Raw genomic sequence first — 24,122 nt, 5'->3', positions numbered from 1 at the left:
TGCCTGGTCGCCGACTCAAACCTGAAGACCCGAGACGATCATTTACACGCAAGCTCAGCTCAGATCCTAGTGGTATGACACTCGCCTTCGGATCGGAAGGTCCAGGGTTTAAGTGCTCACTCTGAACATCGCATTGTTGAGTCTTTGGAAAAGGCCCTTTACTCACATTATCTCACCGTATTCAGGATTAAAATGAGTACATACATGGCCGGTAACAGTGTTGTCTCTGTCGAAAAAAAAAATTGAAATCGCCGAACAGGCGTCATGCCTCGTCCTACATGTTAAATGTTGCTGTTGGCTTGCTCAAATTTAGTTAATATTGCGCAATATAAACGCTCAAGCCTTTTTGTTTAACAGTAAACATAAACTAAGTCTTTAGATCATACCAACAAACTCAGGTGTTCACATGGCCAGTATTCATACTAAATATCCACGATAGAGGGGGAGAGGTATCAGACACGTGTAGCATGTAGGCCTTCTCGTGTGTTTTTTTTTTTTTTTTCCTGATTTTTTTTTCTTGATTTTATTCCTCAGCTTACTTTTACCATTCAATAAAGCAATGGTTGGTAAATCAAAGCTCTTTTCTGAATAAAAATGTGTGTTACTAATTCTTGGCTTTATTAGAGTTAATTTATCTGGCTATTGGTAATCTCACAAAAAATACTGGAAATACAAAGGGTTGATGTGTTGTGCCACTTTTGATTTTATCATTGTCGTTCATTACTGCCATTGGCATTACAACCACCGCATTCTACTCGACCGGATTCCCCTCAAGAATATGTAAAGTCTGCTCTTCCTAGCTTGAATATCAATTTCATGGTCGTTCTTTTGCCAATTAAGAGAGTGCAAAGAACAAGCCTTGCTGACAGGCTTTTAGGAGCTTGCATGTGTCTGTGCAACTCGTGCACGCACTGAGTCAATGACCAAAACCCGGTTCTATTTTACTTCCAGTTTTGAAGCGTCGTTCTCCTGCATGTAAAACTAAAAACAATGTCATATTCTGGTAAGACGCCCGATTTCCCATCTTATTTGTTTTGCAATCATGAAAATAGAATATATTTGATTAATCTATGTAGATTGCTGATTGTAAGTTGGCCTCTTCACCACTGAGTGACCCATCGACCGACACTTTTCACTGAACACTTGACACTTACACTACACTGACTGACCACTTGACACTACAGACTACACTACACTACACTACACTGACCGACCACTGCAGTGACTACAGCTTGCTTTTGATACTAAGACAGTGACGAGCGGCTTCACGGCATAGAGTTACACACATTTTTATAAATGTAATTTAATTATACTTTGTAGCGATGCAGAAATTTAGAAGAAAACGCCGAGTTCCATATCAAATTCAAATCAAGACAAGACTTCTCTACAACAATTGTGAAGGCTGTCTCACTGTCAGTCATAAGTCATTGTCAACTGTCAACAAGAGTTAAGAGATTTGATTATTCTCAGACATGTCAGTGGAAAAGCGAAAGGCGACCCGAATGTTATTCTCAGACCTGTCATTGTTCTGAGAAAAAAAAGATGTTGAAAAATAATATAAAGAAGATGCTACAATAATAATAGGTACTTTGGTAAAAAATTCAAATTGGATTGAGCTCAATGAAACCTATATCATTTTTAAGTGCTTTTCAACACGATTCTAATGATACCAAAATTGTGAAAATCAGATAAGCAGAAGAAAAGTTATGTTAGTTTAAAGGCTGAAAAATGGTCTTCTATTTGCCTTTGTTATTTACTGACGGACTTTGTGACCTGAAAAGTGTTGCATTTCCGGTAGTAACCACCATTTGGATTTCAAAACTGGTCTAAAATGGCCGCTAATATTTGAGTAAGGATTTTGCTGGAACGAATTTCATGGATGCGGTATACAACTTTTCCCTGAATTTAATTTTATATAAAAGTTAAGATGTTAAATAAACGAGCCAGCATGAAATTTTGATTTACCAAGTTCTAATCTTTTAATTATCCAAAGCTAAATTATACCCTATTTTATCCATAATCAAAAGTTATACTAAATTGTCATTGATTTTAAAATAAACTACACAAAACGATAGAGTAATTTCTCCTGAAGAAAATAAGACATCAATCATTAAAATCCATCCATAAACAAAAAATCTATGGAACTTTTTCTGAGACCCATCACTAAAAAGTCAAAAAAAATCGGGTCACAGCCACTAGCCCTTTTATCGGCTCCCTGCTGGAGGGCCAAATGGACGTTTACCAAAGTACCTAATAATAAATGGTCTGAATGAAAAAATCATCAAATGTCCTATACTTATACTATTTATGCTTATATTATTTTTGTCTATTGATTTTTACTACAGTTTACAAGTTACAGTCAAAATTTGAATAATTACATTTGATGCAAAGAAGAAGAAAATATCAAGAGTCTAAATCATTTTCATCCAGACAATCAGACTTGGACAACTTTTGAAACAAGTTTTTAGGATTAAAAATGGCAGTCCAGCCTCAATTAAAGCAGTTAGAGGCCACCATTAATTATATATATTGGGGGTAGTGGGGGGGGGGTGGTGGTGGCCGAGTGGTTAAGGCATTGCATTGTGAAATATACTGCCTGGATGTTTAATATCAGGGTTGAACCTCAGACTTAATCATAATCTAGGTTGTGTTGTGAAAACCAGGCCGTAGAACTACACTACTAATACGAATGAGAATAATAAGCCTATTTCTATAAGACCTTTTGTCAAAACCTCAAAGCGCTTAATCTTAAACCAACTGAACATTGTTTACACTTTACACAGAATACAATAATACGCAGGGACCAATTAAACCAATATCCAAACAGTATCAGAGAAAAAAAAATTACTTAATACATAGTCTCATGATATACATTAAAAGAAAAATTCAATCAAGTAAGAATTTAGTGGAAAGATATATTTTTTGATGACTTTTGAAAATTTCTATAGAGCTGAAAAGTCTTACAAGACTGAGGGAGATCATTCCATATTGTAGGCCCGAATATTATGAGACCTATCACCAAAGTATTTAAGTAGGAGATGCTCACAGTTTTAAGTCATGAGATCCAAGATTTCTCAGAGGTAAATATGGTTGGAGTAAGTTTTGAATGAAAAATATGGGGGGGGGGGGGGGGGGGGGGGTACACACACTGCTTCTAATCTGACTTTTCTGAATTGTTAAAAGAAGCAGCTTTGAATCATCTTTTTCTTCCTATTAATATTTAAAGTTAACTATGTGGCTTTGTCTTAATATTAGTATTCTTATAATGGCATTACTTTTACTTACACAATACTCTTTCTATAACAGACTACAGTAACTACCAACAACCGTCAGGTTTTGACAGTACTGGTGGTTTCAGTTCTACATACACCACCCAAGGCAGCTATGACAGTACTCAGTATGGTAATTCTGACCAGTTTTCAACTGCCAAAGACCATTACTCTCAATACGACTACACCTCTTATTCCAGTGGTTACCAACAACCTGCAGGTAACTATCCAGGAGTTTTTGTGAAATCTATGAAAAGTTATTAATGTGGATTCCATTCACCAGATAATATATGCAGACCCCCCTACTTGAAAATGTAAAAATTCATAATTTTTATGTAGATAAAAATGGTAGTCACTATAGTTATCTTTAAAAATCAACAATATACCCTCTTCAGGATTAATTAACTCTCAAACGTTCCACAAATAGAAACCACGATCACCGGTGATCGTGACAACGCCCCCTTTTTCATAATCCCATTTTGCGGTAAAAAATCGCCAGATTATGTGTTGAAACTATTATTTTATTATAAAAGAATGATTTTCATTTAATAATTCATCACAATTATGTTAAAAATGTAAAAAAATGTTACGAAATAACGAGAGATACGAAAGCTAGGTTGCTAACGACTCCATCCGTTACCTTCGATCCGCCATTTTGTTTCGGGAAATCTTTCTACAACTCCAACTCACAATTTATCAAATTTATATTATTTAAACTTTTTGCACCATGGCAAATCTCAAAGAGTCTGAAATTTATGACATCCTCTTCAACGTGGATGTAAGTGATGACGAGGATGATGATGAAATTGAGTCTGAATGGTCTCAAGAATTCGACCTGCCGTACTCGCCAAATATGGGATCTGACAGTGAGAACGACGAGTAAGTATTTTTCAGAAATCTTCTCAAAGTAACATCAAACGATCACATAATGCCATGATATGTATATTTTATTCAACTTTATTATCTATTTCATTAATATAGTACAAAAAGTTTGTTTTTTTTTGGTTTATAATTGTATTTATGAAGTGCTTGAGTTTGACTAGGACGAGTGAAGTGTTGTGTGTTGAAAATGTAAACAAACATGGAGGTCAGAAGACGGTTAGTTCGGCCACTTGAATGAGATATAGAAATGATTTGTATGTCTTGATTTGATGTGTCGACAGTTTGTATAATAAAATATTGTTCTTTTTTCTTTCTTCTAGCGAGATTCGTATTCCGTGTGAGGACTGTGGGAATGAAACTGGGAGACATGCACAAGTCCCTACTCCTACTGATGATACTGACACTGCCACTGCCACAACTAGTTCTGCTTGTCAAAGAAAAAGGTGAGAACTGACCTGATATTTAGTTGTTCTTATAGAGCATTTATATTCATATTGACTGTTTTGTGTTTTCTGATGTATTATTGTTGATATTATGTTATATATTCAGTTTTGGGTCTACAGGAAGATTATTTATAGTATTTTTACTCTACTCAACTCTATGTCAAGAAATATTATTCCAGAACTAGTGTGTGATGTAAAAAAGGGAGAGTGATAAAATATTTTGATATTTTATATTTATATGTGTAATTAATTGCTTTCTCCTTTCAGAATTATTTTTCATTTCCTTTGTTTTCAAAGTACTTCTTTTTATTTTAATTCTTGTTATTATTATTTTCTTCAGGCGTTCGGATCATGATGAAATCCCTGGCCCATCACAGCCGAAGAAACTATGTGTGGATGGTGGTCCCGAGAACAAAGTGCCACCTTTTCCCCTGAGCGAGTCCCTGGTTCACGCCTGCCTGATACGGTGACTCGCTTAGATCACCGAAAATTTTTAACGCCTTTAGATTTTTTTCGTTTGTTTTTTTACTCAAGAACTGTTGTCTTTGTTTTGTGAGTGGACGAATGATTATGCGAGTATGTGTGCGGATTCGAAACCGACGTTGTATAAGAGGTGGAAGGATGAACCTGTGAATGTGGATGAAATGTATAGATTTATTGGTTTGTTGATGTACATGAGTTGTGTGAAAGTGGAGCGTGTTACTTTATATTGGTGTGAGGAGACATTGTTGAATGGTTTGTGGGCGCGTCGGTTTTTGTCAATTTGGCGTTATAAATGTCTTATGAGTTTTTTAAAAATAAGTAATTTTAGAACAGAAAATAGAGATGATAAATTATGTAAAGCTAGATTTATGATGGATTATATTCGTAGAAAATGTATGAAATTGTTTCAACCTTATCAGAATATTTCAATAGATGAGAGGATGGTTAAAAATAAGGGAAGGTATAGCTTTAGAATGTATATGAAGGACAAGCCAACAAAGTGGGGAATGAAATTGTGGGTTTTAGCAGATTCAAAGACAGGGTATACACACAATTTTGATGTTTATTTGGGTAAGGTAGGGGGTAATACAACAAATGGTTTAGCTTATAATGTGGTTATGCAGTTGCTTGTTGGCTTGTTCAATCAAGGATATCATTTATATGTGGATAATTTTTATACTAGTGTTCAACTTTTTAAAGATTTGGTTGTGAAGAATGTGAGAGCTTGTGGGACAATAATAGTTAATCGAAAAGGATTTCCAGTTAGTCTAAAGAACGTTAGAGAATGGGAAAAGAGGGTTAAGAGGGGGGAGTTTAGATGGCATAGGGATGGTGATATTTTAGCTTTACAGTGGAAAGATAATAAGACAGTTTCATTTATATCTACAATACATGATGCAAATAAGGAGGCAGTAGTACAACGTAGGAGTAAAGATAATGGGGTTTTCAGAAAATTAGATGTTGCACAGCCTGAATTAGTTAAAGATTACAATAAGAATATGAATGGGGTAGATTTGTCTGATCAACTTATTGGGAAATATAATAGTCTTAGAAAAACACACAAGTGGTGGAAAAGTTTATTTTTTCATTTTATTGACATTGCTAGGGTTAATAGTTATATTCTGTTCAAAGAATATAGAGCTAGGCATAGTGATATTGAAGAATTACAGAGACCAAAACAGTATAATCAGTTAGATTTTACTCTGGAGTTAGCCAGGCAGTTAGGCGGGATAGATGATCTAGAGGGTCCACCACTTGCTTTAAATACAAATTGTAATTGTAAATGTAAAAGTAAATCTAAAGCAAATAGCAGGAATAGTGATAATAATGATATCATCATCATCATTGCCTTTTTCACCCTGGGTCAGGGTATAGGCCACAGACAAACAGTTTCCATCCTTCTCTATCCTGAGCCAACTTTTTTATCTCATTCCAGGTCTTACCACTTCTTTGTATATCAGCTTCTTTAATTCTTCTCCATGTTCCTCGTGGCCTTCCCCTTGATCTTCTGCCCTGAGGGTTCCAGTCCAATACTTTCTTTGTTATAGTTGAGTCATTCTTTCTAAGCGTGTGTCCAATCCACCTCCATCGTCTTCTTCCTATATCCTCTCCCACTGGTTTCTGCTGTGTTCTTTTCCATACTTCTTCATTTTTTATTCTATCCATCCATTTTATTCTGAGTAGCTTACGCATGCACCTGTTTACGAAAATCTGTACCCTCCTTATACATGCCTGTGATGCGTTCCAAGTTTCACATCCATACAGTAGGACAGACTTCACGTTTGAGTTGAAAAGTCTTAGCTTTAGTTGAAGGGAGATATCTTTAGTTCTCCAAACTCTGTTCAAAGATGTGAATGCAGCCTGTGCCTTTCCTATTCGTGCTTTCACCTCTGCTTCCGTGCCTCCATCCTTGTCAATTATACTTCCGAGATAGCAGAAAGTGTCTATATCTTCGAGTTCCTGATCTTTTACTTTGATCTGCTCCCTTTGACGCGTACCTATCCTCAAGACCTTTGACTTTGCAGGGTGAATTCTTAGACCAATTGATTCCGAGAGGCTGTTTATAATTGTGGTTTTTGCTTGCATCTGGTCCTGGGTGTGGGACAGAAGAGCCAGATCATCTGCAAAATCCAGATCATCCATCTGTGTCCAGGGGGTCCACTGTATCCCATTTCTTCTCCCTTTGGAGGTTTCCTTCATTAGCCAATCAATGGCAAGGATGAACAGGAATGGTGAGAGCAAGCATCCCTGCTTGACACCAGTCTTAATTTCAAAGCTGTCAGTAAGCTGATCTTCATGTACAACCCTGCAACTTGATCCTTCATACATTTCCTTAATGAGGTTTACTATCTTTTCAGGGAGTCCATAATGTGCCAGAATTTTCCACAATGTTGCTCTGTCAATACTGTCGAAAGCCTTCTCGTAATCCAGAAAGTTGACAATAAGAGGAGAGTTCCATTCTATAGACTGTTCTACTATGACTCGCAGAGAGGCAATCTGGTCGGTGGTTGAACGGTTTTTCCGAAAACCTGCCTGTTCGTCCCGCAGTTTAGCATCTGTTGCATTCTTAATTCTCTCTAAAATAATACGGTTGAAAACCTTTCCTGGGATAGAAAGAAGAGTGATGCCTCGATAATTATTACAATTACTGAGGTCCCCTTTCTTTGGAAGCTTGATAAGATGTCCTTCCTTCCAATCCTTTGGGAATATCCCGTCATTCCAGATTCTCTCAAATAGTGGGTGCAGGGCCTCAGCATTTCTTTTCGCATCAACTTTTAGAGCCTCCGGTGGAATCTGGTCTGGTCCAGCAGCTTTCCCCCTTTTCATCTTGTTAATGGCACCCACAATCTCTGCTATCGATGGTGGATCACAGCTAATTGGTAGCTCATTCCTTGCAGGCAAAATTTCTGGCTGGTTGTCTGGTGGTGGTCTGTTCAGAAGGCAGTTGAAATGTTCCCTCCATCGTTCAGATTGAGCCTCTTTTCCAAAAATAGTTTTCCCATCTTTGTCTTTGACTGGTACCTCTGGTTTCCCATATTTTCCAGCAAGTGTCTTGGTAGTTTGATAAAGGATCCTCATGTGTCCTCCAGTCGCTGCTGCTTCTGCTTTCTCTGTAAGTCTGTTCATGAATGCTTCCTTGTCTTTCTTCACAGATCTTTTGACTTCCTTAGCTATGGCTCGATACTGCTCTTGTGCATCCAGCCTTGAAGCCCTTGTTCGGCTTGCATTCACTTGTTCCTTCCTTGTTCTCCTCTTTTCAATAAGGTCCAAGGTGGTTGGACTTATCCATTCTTTATGTTCCGATTTCTTTACCCCCAATACCTCATGGCAAGTTGTTATGTAGACTTCCTTGATCTTTGCCCAATGTGACTCTACATCTATGTCCTCCTCGAGCTCAGTAAGAGGTTGGAATCTATTACTCAATTGTAGTTTGAATTCCTCATTCTTTTCCCCATCAAGTGCATTCACCTCGAATTTTCTTCTTGTATGTGATCTGGCCCCGTGTTTTCTGAGTCGGAGCTTAAGCTTTGCCAATAGCAGGTGGTGGTCTGATCCAACATCTGCCCCTCTCTGTACTGTCACATCTTCCAATGAACGTCTGAATCTACGAGAGATACAAAAATGATCAATCTGATTCTCTGTCACACCATCTGGTGAGACCCAAGTTGCTTTGTGGATCCTCTTATGGGGGAACACTGATCCTCCAATCACCAAACTGTTGAATGCACAGAAATTTGCAAACCTCTCTCCATTATCATTCATTTCTCCCATGCCATGACGTCCCATGATACCTTCATAGCCTACGTTATCCTGTCCCACTTTTGCATTAGCATCTCCCATCAATATGTTGATGTCTTTCCTTGGCAACTTGTCAATGACTTGTTGTAGCAGACCATAAAATGTATCTTTGTCCTCATCTGTTGCATCAAATAATGATATAGATGAAGAAATTAAGTTAATCCATCCAATTTTACCAGATGCTTCTTCAAATTCAAGGGGTGATTGTAGGTTATGCTTAGATAGGGGGAAAGTACAGAAAACTAGACATAGGTGTTTATATTGTAAAAAATGGTTTTGTTTACAGCCGGATAGAAAATGTATGTTGTGGTATCATACAGTTCTTGAGTAAATTATTTGATTTATTATTGTATTTTAAAATGCTCTTTGTTTTTTAAATGTTAAATTGTCTGTTATTTTTATTTTATTTTGTTAAGGTACTGTTACTGTGAAATTAAAATATTTTCGCACTCTGCGAATAATCATTCGTTTTCGCTCTTTGCGGAAAAAAAAATACTATTCGCTCTCTGCGAATACATTTACATATATAAATAAATATATATGTATACTGAAGTCCTTTATTATATTTATCCATGTATTATCAATTGTATCAGTAAGAAGGAACTTGTGTATTTTTTTGGTGTGTATAGTTCAGTCTTTGCACTAAACAAGTGACACACAAGTGAATTTTAAAATAATTATATAATTTTACTTTTGTAATGGAATTATTACCCCAAAACCTTTTCACCATGTTGAAATGTCTTCTTGTATCATGTGTTTAGGTCTGTTGACCAAGATATATCCAAAATATGCCAAAGAAATGCTGACATAAGCAATTTAGAGACATTTTTGTGAACATGTAAAAATTATTGGATTATGCCCCTTGTTTGAGTAAATGTGTGGATACATTTGAGACCCCACCAGATGCTCAATTTATGCATTACATACTTGAGTTTTGCATAAAAGTTGTAAGACATGATGTATTTTTAGAAAATAAACTTGTTTTGATCATAATTTTGAACAGTTATTTTTTTCCTTCTTGGCATTTGCAGAAAATGCAGTTTTTACTTGAAAATTTGAGACCCTACCTTGACACATAAATCATATTTGTGTCCAGGAAAGTGCCTTGAAATTATAAAAAACTTTAAGAATGTGAAACTAAAACATCTGACGAGCAAATTGATATATAACATGCCAGCATTAGCGCACAGTGAGTGAGTTCAGGGTATCCTAATGTACCTGCACCCCCTCCATTCACAATTTTTGCTCAAAACAGTGGAACGTTTGAGAGTTAAGGCATCGCAATCCTTAATATTTATGTAGCCTGTCATCAACTTTTATTTGCATGGGGCATTGCTTTATGTTCCATTTGAGAAATCCCAACATCCTCCTTGCCATCGCTGTGATATGTTCTATATGGGTTTGCCACTTTAGTTTCTTATTGAGATGGACTCTGAGGTATTTTACAGAGTCAAGATATTGTAAGGGATGATCATGCAGTGTGTAATTGTGAGTTTAAGGCTCTTTCTTGTTTGATATTGACATGACATAACATTTTGATGGATGAAACTTCATGTGCCATGTATCTGACCACGTTTGGAGGGAATCAGGATCTTTTTGGGGTTCATGTGCTTCTGTTGTCCTGAAAAGAATGCTATCGTCTGCAAACAGTTTAAGCCTTGTTTGTGGAGATAATTCGTTTCCAAGGTCATTTATAAATATCAAGAAGCATACACGCCCATGTGGTACTCCTGATAAGAATAAGACATTACATTTTCTTCTCTAGTAAACACACTTTCATACTGTTTGTTCAATATGTTGCATTTTCATTTTCCTTCTGTGTCTGTCATATCTGAGCCATCACGAGTTTGAAGGACTTGTTTGTATACTGGCATCATCTTTACACCTAGAACAGATGTATCTCCAGAATCTGTTCGTAAGTCTGCCATTTAGATTATCATCCGTTATCTCTGGCTTAAGCATATTATTTACATATTTGTCATGTTCTTTTTTCAAGTGCTGTCTATACTTCACAACGGAGTCTGTGAAACTCATTCATTGATTTTTACTTTCATAATTTTTCCAGATACTTCCACATCGGCCGACTATTACAGTTCGACAAACAATGACTATGGTGTAAATTCAAACTCTTATAGTCAACAGAGCTATGGCCAGCAAGCATCATCTTCGGGATTTGATAGTTCATCAGGATATCAGTCATCCTCATATCAATATTCCAGCTCTGTTGTGGATCAAGACTCTACTATGCCCGTTGCTAGTCAAGACTACTCCTCCAACACGGGAGCCATTGGTTATGATTATTCCACGGCAACCACAAATTATACCGACCCGCCCATAGACCGATATGAGCAGACAACTAGCAGTTACACCTTTGGCACAGATCAGAACAATAGCTCTACCACAGGCTTTTCAAATCCATCCTACGACAGTCAGCAATCTTACTCACAGCAACAACTGAGCACGTCGTCCTATTCATCATCCCAGCAGTATTCCAAACCTTCAAATGATTATTCTCAAACTTCAGACTTTGGTGGATACCATTCAACTTCTGATGGAACACCGTCTGGCAGCTTTCAGAGTACATCGCAGAATAGATCTAGTGGATACCAGCCAACTACACAGAGATCTGTCACTGATGCTGGTCAGTATCAAAGCACCCAGCAGCCGAGTTCTGGTGGATATCGGCAAAATAATACGTCTGGATCTGGTACTACTGGTGGCTTTCGAAGTACACAGTCTTATAATTCAAGTGGCTATGATGATGGTGGCTTTGGTGGCTACAGTGGACCAGCACCTGGATACAATCAGAACAGGAAGTCAGATGTATGGAACAGCACAAGTTCAAGTAGTGCTGCTGGTAGTAGTAGCGCTAGCGGTTACTACAAAAAGCCTGAGGAATCTTTTGGAGGTTTCTCCTACAATCCTAAGAGAGAGCATAGTGGCAGCAGCTTTACTCAACATGGAGGCAGTAACTTCTCTGGAATGGATGATAACTTCTCTTCTCAAGGTAGTAGCACTTTCTCTCAACAAGGAGGAAGAGGAAACAAATTTTACAGTAATAATTATAATAATAATAATACTAATACCTTCAATCAGCGTGGTGGAAGTGGTAATAGAGGGTCACCTATCACGGCAAGAAACATGGGGAGCCAGTCCCGAATGAATTACAACCAGATGTCAAATGATAATACAAGACCTATGAATAGTGGAGGCAGTTGGAGAGGCCAACGAGGCGGCGGCCCTCAGAACCGGGGAGGATTTGGTAATAATGGATGGAGTGATCCAATGAACAATCGGCCCTCCGGTGATTCCTTTAACAACCGTTCTTCTCCCAGAGGTGGTGGTGGCAAATTTAACAACTTTGGACCACGGGACAATGACAATAAGGGATTCTCAGACAGAGGAGGGAGCCAGTTTCACATGCGCAATCAGAATTCTTTCAACAATAATAGAGATTTTGGAAAGAGTAAGCAACCGGTTGCCTCAGGTCCTGCTGCAGGTTCAGTTAGTGTCACAAAGAAAAATGAACCCTTAAGCAGGACAACGCAAGCAGATTCTGGTCATCAAGGCGCCTTCCACACGAATATTGCCAAGAAAACCACCAATAAAGATGATAGTGGTAGCAAAGCACCGTTTTATCCCAATCAAAAGCTTTTGAACGAGGTTGAATCCAAAGCAAAGACCAAACAATCTACACCTGCCACCACTGCAGCTCCTACAACAACTGGAGCTCCTGCCCCTGCAGCTTCCTCGAAGATTAAAGAAATGACCCAAGATGTAAGGAAAGAGTTAGAAGCAAAGAAACCCGAAGAAAAGAAAACAAATAAGACGCCGGTGAACAACAAAACAGCAGAACAAGCACAGCCTAAAATTCTAGCACCACCCAAAAAAGCCCCAGAAACTCCAGAGGAGATTGCAAGAGAAGAAGAAATTCAAAAGAAGATTTTAGCATCAATAGTTGTGTTGGATCCTGAAAAAGAGAAGAGTCTGCTCAACACTGAAAATGAAAAGAAATTGACGGAGGTAGAGATGTCTGAAGAATTGCGTAGTCTTTTACAAACACTTACTACAGAGCATTTCTGTAAGCTTTGCAACGTGAGGTTGGCTAGTCCACAAATGTCAGCGCATTATAACGGGAAAAACCACTTGAAAAAAGTCCGTATTTTTGCACAAACTAATGGTCGCTCTGCCGGATTCAATACAGAGACATCAAAAAATGAAGATTCAGACAAATCAAAAACTGATGAGGAGATGAAGAAAGAGGAGGAAGAGGTGAGATTTTAATGTTTTTGTCTTTATATAGATAGGCATAGTCATACAATTTTTTTATTTTCCCCTGGCATTACAATAAACCATTTGCCAATAAATAGGGTGACCATCTGACCGTGGCAAAATTTGATCCACTCTTTTTAATTTCTTACATACTCATTTTCTTTGTAGTATCAATCGTTCCACCAAAATTTTATCCTCATCTAATGCTTCAGCTTGAGCAACGTTTTAAATGAAATACATTTGCACTCTACTAAAACATTTTACAATACTTTCAATCTCTTTATTTACCATAAGAGGGGGGGGGGGGGGGTAAATCCACCTCCTTCGTCCCATACAGAATTGTGAATGAATAGATGAGATTTTTTGCTTTAATATTTGTACATGGATGAGCAGCGTCAATCTGTGGCTAATACAAACTTAATCTGTCTATGAGGTCGTTTTTCTATCACTAAACACGCACCAAAAAAAAAAATTTATAAATTATCAATACATTTTAGTTATTTTGAAGACCTTGAGGACAAAATTTTGCTTGATAAGGTTTTCTGGGAAAGAGAATGTAAAATACCCCAAAAATTGAAGGTCTGGCATCAAAGTTTGAAAGTAATGACTTTTTAAATTGCCGAAAAATTGTGGACAGAGTATAATCTTTGTTCATACTTTTATAAGCTGCACCTGCTATTCTGTTTGGAATAGACCGTCATATTATTGGCTTATTTTTCATTATTTAACCAATAGTTTTTCGAGGGTTCAGATAGCTCAGTTGGTAGAGTACTCGTTTTGCATGCAAAGGGACTGAGATTGTTCCTGGTTGCAGTCTAGGTGTTTTTCCACCCAGTAGCATGCCTTGTCCTACATGACAAGAGTTGGTGTTGGCTAGGGACCCCTTGTAAAGTGCTTTGAGCATGTTTAGTGGACCTTGCACTATATAAAGCTCTAGTTTACGTGTTTTTGTTCGTTTTTTAAAAGAGATTTTTAGATATTTATCACTCCATTCCAGTTTTAAAGTTTCCTAAATGTTTTTTATTTTAATTAAAATCTTTGGCAAGAAATTCCACATATCATTATCAGATCAATGGCACGAATGTTGAGTTTGTTTAGGTCTTTGCATACAAAATTGCAGGGCAACATCCTTTTTATTAGCTTTTTTTTTTTTTTTTTGGCTACGGTGGAATCTGATTGTATTGCTCCCCAATATTTAATCTTTGAAGGATGGTTTAAGAAATAAATGTATTGTTGCAATAAGCTTTGTAAAAAAATTTTTTTAAAAAGATGGGTTATGTTTACCTCAAAATAAAACTTTCCTATGAATAGCAAAGGACAGAAGGACTGTCTAGCTCGTTATGTTCGATTTTTAAAAACACAAGACTGATATTTTTTCTGTTGTTTTTTAATTTTATTTTGTTTATGTGATTATGTATTTGATTTATGGTCTGATGAGAATGTTGATCTTTGATTATTAATTTTATTCCAGGAGATGGATGAAAAGAAATACTGCAAAATTTGCAAAGTTTCTTTCCTTCAGGATGGACAGAGTGAGATTCATTACAAGGGCAAAAATCATGCAAAGAAACTACGCCAAGCAAATAAGTGAGTATTGATATAATATGAAATAGAAAAGAATACAGAAAAAAATTGTTTAATTATATTAGGTAGATAAGAGTAATAATACGCATTTTTGCTTCACAGAGATTAAAAAAAAAAATTATTTATTTGTTTATTGTTTTTATTTTGGTTGTTGTTTAGACAAACTGTACAGATTGTTTGTTGCCTGAGGCTGGGTTGCAATGGACAGTCTTTCATTCAGATTCTTCCAGAAACTTCTGGTTACTTTTTAAAAAAGTAGAAATTCCTCAGTAACTGTTTGTAATAATTGCATCGTTAGTTTTCAATAGGGGCGTTCCCCAAATATCTTTGTATACCTTCAGTAGTGTGATTTGTTTACTATTATTATTATTATTATTATTATTATTATTATTATTATTATTATTATTATTATTATTATTATTATTATTATTATTATTGTTCTTTTCATCATCATTATGATTATTATTATTAGCCTTATTATTTTCATTGTTATTATTAGTTAGCTTAAATTTAAATGAGCTGCTGTAATTTGAATTTGTTACTATTCATATTTTTTTATCAGAACTGATATTTTTGAGTGCAAGATTTGCTCTGTAGTCGTATCCAGTCAAGAAGTGTTGACAGCTCATCTCAACGGAGCTCCTCACAAACTGCAAATACGTAAAATGGAAGGGGACAATCCTCATCGAGGTAATTTTTACCTTTTGATATCTTGGATGCTTAACTCTTTGTATCAATCAAAAGTTCATTTTTCAAAGTTGGCTAATTTTCCGTATATTTACGGAATTCAGCATGTTATAAACCCTCATTATATATTCCAATCACCTGCTATACTGATAAAATTAAGTTCATAATGTCTTTTTACTAAAGTTTAGCATTCATAAAGGGATCGGTTAACGTGTCTGCCTAAAAGTTCAGAAAATGTTTGCCTCCTGAGTTAGCAACCCTGATCTGTATTTAGTGTCTTTTTTTACATTTACAAGTGACAAATTAGGGATCGGGCAATGCTGTAAGACGGAAGATATGAAAAAGTGTGAATGAAACAGGGCCAGACAGAGCAAGAAAGAAAAATACAAGAAAAAAAAATAAATCAGCCTGTTTAGACTTGAGGTCTGAGGTTCGATCCCTAGTCTAAACAGGCAGAATTTTTTGGCATGTATGTTTTTTTCTTGTATTTTTCTTTCCTGCTTTGTCTGGCCCTGTTCCATACACACCATCTCAGATCTTTGTTTTATATTTACACTCTGTGTTATCTTTCATAACCCTGTCCATGAGTATCTGGATCATTGTTTAGTTTTACCATTTATGTCCTGTGGATTTTCCATTGCATTTAATCTTGATCCTCATGAAAGATGACCCGTTTTTCTTTTGGAAATTGTCTGGTCTGAGATATGGTCCTAGAATGATTCTCTTCTTATCATTCATTTTTTACCTTTTTCATTGATATAATATATAACAGTAGAGGTGCTTGCAGTCTTATATTTTAACATAAAATGGGATGATAAAACGTTAATAGAGTGAGTTTGATTGAGATGAAATAGATACTAATTTTGTTATTATTTGTTTGGGTGTTTTCTTTTTTTTTTTCAAAGTTGTTAATAATATCATGCGAGAGCTGGCGACATGGAAATATAACAAGGCCTTGTGAGTTTTCCATTTAAAGAGACTCAGCATTTCACTTTTTCAAATCTAGTTTGAAATTCGAACAGCTCAGACGTTCTATGGACTTAACAGTTCAACTAAGTTTCAATCCCTTATTGCATACAATACGAAATTTGACTTTCGCACCAATTAAAGTATATTTATCAAATCCTTTTAAATTATTTTACTGTGATGCCATTACCTTAGTTATTAGTTTGACTTTTTCAAGAAAAACTATTGAATTACTAAGTAAAATTTATAAAAATTTCAAATTAACATCAATCCAAATTTACTTTTCCTACTATTACTACAAGTGAGATGAAAATCTAGATACATATGCTGCTTACGCCTATTTGCATTAGAATTAGAATGGAGTGGACATCCACAAATGTCCCACAGCCTTGATATATAGATAGTTCGAAGATGACATCACTCAGGTCTTTGTTATTGTTTTTTGCCATCCGCGTTTATGAGTAATGCTCACTAAACTGTATTAACGTGACTATAAATGTTCATGGATACACACAGTTTTGTGTGTTGGTCCGTTATACTTCCGGATGGCAATGTTATGAGCTTCTTAGCCAAGCATACTATCTATACTTGAATTGATTCAGTTCCATCCCATTTTGGGTCTTCCAGTCTCTTCTTTGACTCAAAGGAAAGTTTAGTTCCTCAGGACTTAGGAGCATTTTTGGATCATGCTGAGGGCAAATTATTTATTTCTAATGCTACTTACTTAAAGTGGAATTTTCTTATTTTCTTATTTTCCCTTGGAAACTACCATGGGTGCCAGTTTTCCGGTTCATGCCGGAATTCCGGTTTCGCAATATCTCAGAAGTCAAATACCTCCGGTTTCAGTGTTTTGAGTAAAATAACCTAATTTCATCGGTAACAATTAATTTCCTCATTGTGTCAATATGTTTGCTGTGTAATCATTTAATAATGGTATAAAAATGGTGATGAAATAAGAGTAAAGTTTAGGCCGCATTTTCAGTAGGAACATTTTCAGGTTTGGCAAAGTGTCGAGATTTTAGTTTCAGGTTTCATCTCTTCTTCCTGCTGGCACCCATGGAAACTACGAATTTTTGAAATTTCAAGTAGGCTGCTCTGCATTGACATGACACATAAGGGAAATTTCTAGTATTTCATACTTTATGGTCTGAATTGTCTTAAGCTGTCTTGTTGATGATTTTTCAAATATTTCGAATACATCATCATAACTTTCAGGTGGTCTTCAGGGTAGAGGTGGACATCGTGGCGGTGGTCGTGGTGGAGGTGGCAGGGGAGGCTTTGTTGAAGGAGGAGATGGAGGATTCAGAGGAAGGTCAGCTTTATTCTCATGTTTTACAAGTTATGAACCAAATCATAGAGCTGCCAACTCATGTTTTTTTCCCCCCATGATTTTCCCATTATCTTTTTAAGGGTCTTAAATTAAGTTTTGACATATTATTTTGTCAAGATTCGGTCTTCCTTAATTTTTTTCTTTTTGAAAGAAAAATGATTTCGTGATGTTTTTACCCTTAAAGAAATGATTGATAACCTTCTGTTTTTAAGATCCTGTTTTTCCTCCATTTCTTTTTTGTTTTGTTTTGTTTTTTGTTTGTTTAAAAAAAAAATTATTTAATGATTTTTTTACTCTTAATGACTATTTGATAACCTTAAGCGTTGTTTATGGCATATTTTTGTTGAAGTGCAAAATAAAGAAATATTTATAGGCATATATATATATATATATATATATATATGAGCCAAGGTCAAAAGGTGCCCGCCTGATACCAGTGTTAAGAAAATTTGATTTTTACTTAATTATGGGCTGTTTTCATTGGGTTAATGCTTGTAATCAATTGATAATATGAAGAAGAGATAAAATGAGATAGCTCAACATACTCTGTTCAACAGAATATGAAATAAACAACTTGAAAGTGAAATTTGAATGCTGTTTGGCATGTGCTTAAAACGAGGTCAACGCATCACCTTTTTAGAAATCGTGTAGAAATTAAATGTGATGTTTTAGCTCACGTGATTGAAATTTGACTAATAGTAAAAAGTCAAAATTTACTTTTGAACGCAATTGCAGTATATTACATATCTGTTTAAGTTTCATATAGACTTCTTAGAAAGTTGGTGTTGCTTGTGACCTTTGGTGTCATCAAACACAGCACAATACTAAGACTCGACAAGAAACTTTAAAGCTCATGTTTAATGTTTATAAAATGTTTTATTATGAGAAAAAAGCATAGATTTACTATCTGAACACAAATCTTGGAGTAAATGTATACCGTTTTAACCGGTATTGAGGTTATTGGTTTTGGTGTCATTTGTCACAAGCAACACGGCATGCGTGAACACGTGGAAGTTTGTTTCGTTAAATGGCGATTCGCAATTTTGATCCACCCTTCTTACCAGTCTGTGAAGTGCAGCACTTTTATTTGCCTTTCCAGCGTGGCTCCAGGCAGAAAAGGTAAGTTGAACTTTGGTGTCATCGCTATTTTACATTGTCACAAGCAACACTTGATATTGGATATTACAAAGTGCCACCAAAAAATTATGTTTTCAGCTGTTATTCTACTTACAAATATGATATTATGACATCTCACATAAGACTGTGATTTTGACACAATTATTTCCTTGTAATTCTAACTTTTTATGTTTCAGGGTTGTATCAATCCAGAAAAAGACAAAACTCAAGCTTTTGACGAATCCAGATAAAAGAAGGGTTGTCAAGAAATTTGATTTGATTTACTATTAACACACTAAATTACTACAAACTAGCAGATTTGAGCAGTAGGGCGGATGTTACTGTCTGGTTACATGAATTCATTACCATGGCTGATATTTATCTAGTGTTTGTGTGACTTCTGGTACTTTTGTGACCATTGGTGTCATTGGTTAAAATGTCACAGGTGACACTTAAGTTTGCAGTTTCTAATGTATTTCTGTTTTCATGTTCTTCAAAGCTTGAAATGTCATTGATTACATTTTAACAGGCTATATTACATGTGTTCAGTTGCTTTTCTTGATTTATTGAGGCAAAATTGCGTTCTAGTGCCGATTTTGACCAAAGTAATAGCAACAATGGTATTACTAATTTCTAAGTATATTTCCAATTTGAAAGTATTTAGTTTCTTAAAATATTATTGAATTTCATTTTAGAGTAGGTTATTGTGCTTTTTTGACTGAAAATAATGATATATAATGGACGAAAGTGTGATTTGGTGTTGCTTGTGACATAAGTAATGGTGTCACCGGTCTTATGTCACAAGTCACATTCAGATGCTCTAATTTCCATGTAAATTTCTATTTTTGAAGTCTTTGGTTTCTGAATATTATTAAATTCCATATTTAACTGTGGTTATTACACTGGTTTGACTGAAATTAATGGATATATTGTCGAAATTGCAATTTTGTATTGCTTGTGACATAAGTAATGGTGTCATCGGTCAAATGTCACAAGTGACACAATGTCGCTAAATAAGATATGCTTTGGTCACATTATTTCCCAACATTTTATTCCAAAAGTTTCTGAACATTGCTGGTAATAAACATAAGCAATATTGTTGTTGTTAATGTACATACATTTTTATGAAATAATATATTTGCATTCTATGTTGCTTGTGACCGATGACACCAAAAAGCAACATTTTCTTCAATAGTTGGTAATATTATTGTACTATGATTGTTGTTGATTGTGTCTTTTTGTCTATAACTTACTAAATAAAGTTTGATACTCAACAAAAACCTTTTGGTTATTGAGTTTTTTGTCTCATTTTGGTGTCACCGGTCACAGGTGACACCAGCAACCGATAGGTATTGTTGACGATATTATGCTGCGTTGAACCTTAAAGTTATCTAAAGGGCCTTTGATTCATGAAGTACAGGGTTTTTGCTACACATATAGAAACATGAATGGACTATTATGTCACTTTTATTTGGAGAAAAAAAATTGGCACCTTTTGACCTTGGCTCATATATATATATATATATATATATATATATATATATATATATATATATATATATATATATATATATATATATATATATATATATATATATATATATATATATATATATATATATATATATATATATATATTGGGGATAATATGATAACTTTTAAACAGTTGAGGTTGATTGCCAAGTCCGTTAATGTACATTCAACACTACTTTGTCTCATGTCTCGGAAGTTCATGTTGGGAGTTCAATGAATATTATTTCATTGGGATATGTCGGGGATTTATTTATACCAACAATTTAACCTCTGAAATGCATGTTTTTGGACAAATAGTAGTTGTGTCATCTACATTATAATTATAAATATCATTTGTTAGAAGAGAGAGAAAGATTATCAGGTAACTATTATTTTCCAAACTTTCTAACAAAATACCCTTTTTTTTTTCTCTCCATATTGTCCACATTTTTTACAAATCTTACCCCTTTTTGGCTCTCCATTGTACACAATTTCATGGATAGGGTTTACAGTACTGTTTAAGAGCTTAATGCAGATGTTAAAAAGATATCAAATTACTTTCACTCTTATATGTGACACAGAATTCTGTTTAATTTATTATAATTAGTATTTTGATGACAACAATTTTTTTTCAGGTAGTCAATGCATCAATCAATGATCTTTGTTATTACCACTATTTTAATTACTTTTTTCGCCTTTTACAAGAGCTGTAACCTAACAATAATTGCCTATTTGGACAATAAAGATTATTATTATTATTATTATTATATCCTTGTAAAATTGTACAAATATTTTGTCTACCACAGAGGCATTTCTCGAGGCAGAGGACGTGGTATGGGCGGAGGAGGTGGATTTTTTAGGGGTGAGTAGTTTTTTTATTTTCTTAAAATTTTACATTAAGATCCTTTTTTCGATATTTTCAAACATTGGCCCTGTCAATATGAGTTGGTTTAAATGGAATTAAGGGAGATTTAAGCTTTAGAAAAAAAACATAAATCATGAAACTATGGGCATCTCCTGATTGTCAAACGGTTCATCAAGATTAACTAAAGTACAGTTACCATTCCTTGCATACCTCTCAACGGGGTATGAATAAACTTCTAAAACTAAATATGCATTGTTTTAAGCAGGCCTGCCTTTTAATCTGATTTAATCGGAATATTATTTGGGGATTTTTCATTTATTTTCCTAATAAATTATTTGTTAAAAATTTTGTGGCAGAATTTTGATTTTCCGATTTTCATCCAATTCTGGTAATTTAGTTATTTATTTAAATATTTTTTTTCTAATTATTTTATTTATTTATCTGTTATTTATTTATTTATTTTTTTATTTTTTTTATTGACAAAATTCTGATTTTCGTCCATTTCCATTTTTTAATTTTTTATTTATTTTTTTAAAAGTCTAATTACTGTTTTATATATTTCTCTCTTTTTTTTTTTTTTTTTTTTTTTTTTTTTTTTTTTTTTTCATTAATTTAAAAAAAATTGTTTTAAAACATTTTTTTTTTCTAATTAATGTAATAGAAGAAAGTTTATTGTTGACTGATAACCAAGACACTTTACGTTATAAATGGCAAATTTGTTGAATTGTCTTTTTTTTTATAAATATTTTTTTTAATGTTTATATTCACTTTTTTTATTTGGAAAGTTTTTCATTGGTATCCAAATCTTGAAATCATGGCAAAAATAAAAATAGATAAATAAATGAAAATTATTCGGAGAAAAAGTCATATGAGCATCACTGTAGTGCTGATATTAATTTCACAGGTTTGTCTAGTACCAGGTAACAAACCTGCCATTATAAGGAACATAAAACCTGTCGTCTTGAGAGTAAAGCAATCAGCGCATTTTTTATGTTTGGGAGTCAGAACAGCTCAGTTTGTAGAGCATTCGCTTCAAACATAATGGGACCAAGATCAATCCCAGATTATTTTTACCACCTCTGCTGTCCACCCAGCAGTGATTGGGTAGCTGGATCAGGTGGAAAGTACTTTGCCATAGACAAGCGTCCTATCCAAAGGGTAGAAAGCAATTGCTATGGTACGCTTCATGATATTATAGAAACTGGGATAAATTCTGGCTCTAAGTGACTTCTGCATTATTATGTTGCTAACTGTCAGCAATCAGACTGAGATTACCATGCTCTCAGGGCAAACAAAGAAGAATTGAATAATGCATCAAGGAGTCAGTGATATTCAAGTTGTGGTTTTGATTTTATAATACAAGCCCAATACCCGTCCATTCACGAGAAATGAAGAGTTTGGATACCTTGATAGTGTGTATATGGCGACTAAAGTGGGTAAGCAATAAGGATGTATAAATTCCAAGAGGACGTCTGTCTGCTCTGTACTCTGTAATAGTATTTGCTAAACAAGATAGCAAATGTCTGCCTTTCATACAATAGAGAAAAGAGTTTTTAAAATGACGGACAGTTAAATCTCCTCATACACAGTTTTCCGCAGGCATAGATGTCTGCGAACACAGGTTTGACTGCCATTTTATTTTGATGCACTTCCTGTGACTTTTATACAATACATGGGATTATCTTTGTTTTTTTTTTTTATATGAGAACTGTACATTTTTCCATTTTCAAAAGGTTTCAAGCGACCAACTGACTCGTTTAATTTTGGTGGATCATTTGACAAGAGGCCAAGATTTACAAATTACAGTTAATCGCTGATTGAAATTTAGTTATCCATCATTTCTGTAAAATGACATTGTGAAAGAAGCTTGTGTATAGGTCATTTTAAAAATTTTTTTTTTGTTTTTTTGTTAATTTGCCATAGACAATTTTTTTTTCCAACCATCATCCTCATTTTGTACATAGTTGATTATTTGATATTACACCTGCACTTCCATCTGTTTTAAGTATTTAGCAAAAGTTGTCAGATCTCTCTTTCTCTCTCTCTCTCTCTCTCTCTCTCTCTCTCTCTCTCTCTCTCTCTCTCTCTCTCTCTCTCTCTCTCTCTCTTCTCTCTTCTCTTCTCTCTCTCCTCTCTCTCCTCTCTCTCTCTCTCTCTCTCTCTCTCTCTCTCTCTCTCTCTCTCTCTCTCTCTCTCTCTCTCTCTCTCTCTCTCTCTACAGCAGTGCCAGTTTGTCTCTTTCACCAGATACCGGTATCACTGTTGTTAATGGGAATAAACGAAATGCTTGACTTTCCCTTTTTCCTTTTTTTTTTTTTTTCTTTCTTTTTCTTTTTTTAAATGGTAAAATCTGTTTCTAAGTCTGAGTTCGAATGGTAATGGTAGACAACAGAAGCAGGATTATTTTTAAAAATTTGTTTCTCTCTCTCTCTTTTAGTCAGCTTTAGGACTGATCAGGTTATTTTTATTAAAAGTTATATGTGCACCCCAACATGGCAACTAAGTGTTATTATTTTTTCAACTGGAGCGGTCTTTAGTGCACCAAAAAAATACGTATTTATTAACAAGAAGAGAGCAATGCCACGTGATGTGTTTTTAAAAATAGATGAGTACTACTTGTTTATGGTGGGATGGTTTAGTTGCCTACTCGTCTTAAATTCCCTTGTGTTTGTGGCCGTGGGTTGTGATTTAGCTCTTGACTGGCCCAAGACAAGTGCCCGAAGACGGAAGTTTTAAGGAGAAGTGTGTTTTATTATTTATATTGAGATGAATTGTCATTGATGTCTAGTGCATTACATGTCACATTGTAATAAGATTCATAATCAGATGTGTAAATTGAAACCATGAAAACTATGCGCGTTTTATCATTTGTGCTCATATTGAATATCATAACATGTTTACAGGAGAGACAATGT

The 24,122-nt window shown here is 35.0% G+C and overlaps 2 protein-coding genes across 2 annotated transcripts; both read left to right on the top strand.

Annotated features, from left to right (window-relative positions):
- Positions 1-647: 647 nt before the first annotated feature.
- Positions 648-23,309, top strand: LOC144970079 (uncharacterized). Its single transcript, XM_078909293.1, has 8 exons — positions 648-1,003; positions 3,307-3,489; positions 10,941-13,147; positions 14,619-14,734; positions 15,294-15,421; positions 17,600-17,696; positions 21,149-21,204; positions 22,941-23,309. Exons 1-8 carry the CDS (start codon positions 991-993, stop codon positions 23,015-23,017), a joined length of 2,877 nt encoding a protein of 958 aa, XP_078765419.1. The 5' UTR covers positions 648-990; the 3' UTR covers positions 23,018-23,309.
- LOC144970080 (uncharacterized) lies at positions 3,681-5,064 on the top strand. Its single transcript, XM_078909294.1, has 3 exons — positions 3,681-4,148; positions 4,472-4,594; positions 4,935-5,064. The coding sequence occupies exons 1-3, from the start codon at positions 3,997-3,999 to the stop codon at positions 5,062-5,064; spliced, it is 405 nt and encodes a 134-aa protein (XP_078765420.1). The 5' UTR covers positions 3,681-3,996.
- Positions 23,310-24,122: the final 813 nt, after the last annotated feature.

The sequence above is a fragment of the Berghia stephanieae genome, chromosome 4 (genome assembly GCF_034508935.2).
Source record: "Berghia stephanieae isolate SIO BIC M18660-M18661 chromosome 4, UCSD_Bste_1.3, whole genome shotgun sequence".
Taxonomy (NCBI): domain Eukaryota; kingdom Metazoa; phylum Mollusca; class Gastropoda; order Nudibranchia; family Aeolidiidae; genus Berghia; species Berghia stephanieae.
This window is presented reverse-complemented; position numbering and strand designations above follow the sequence as displayed.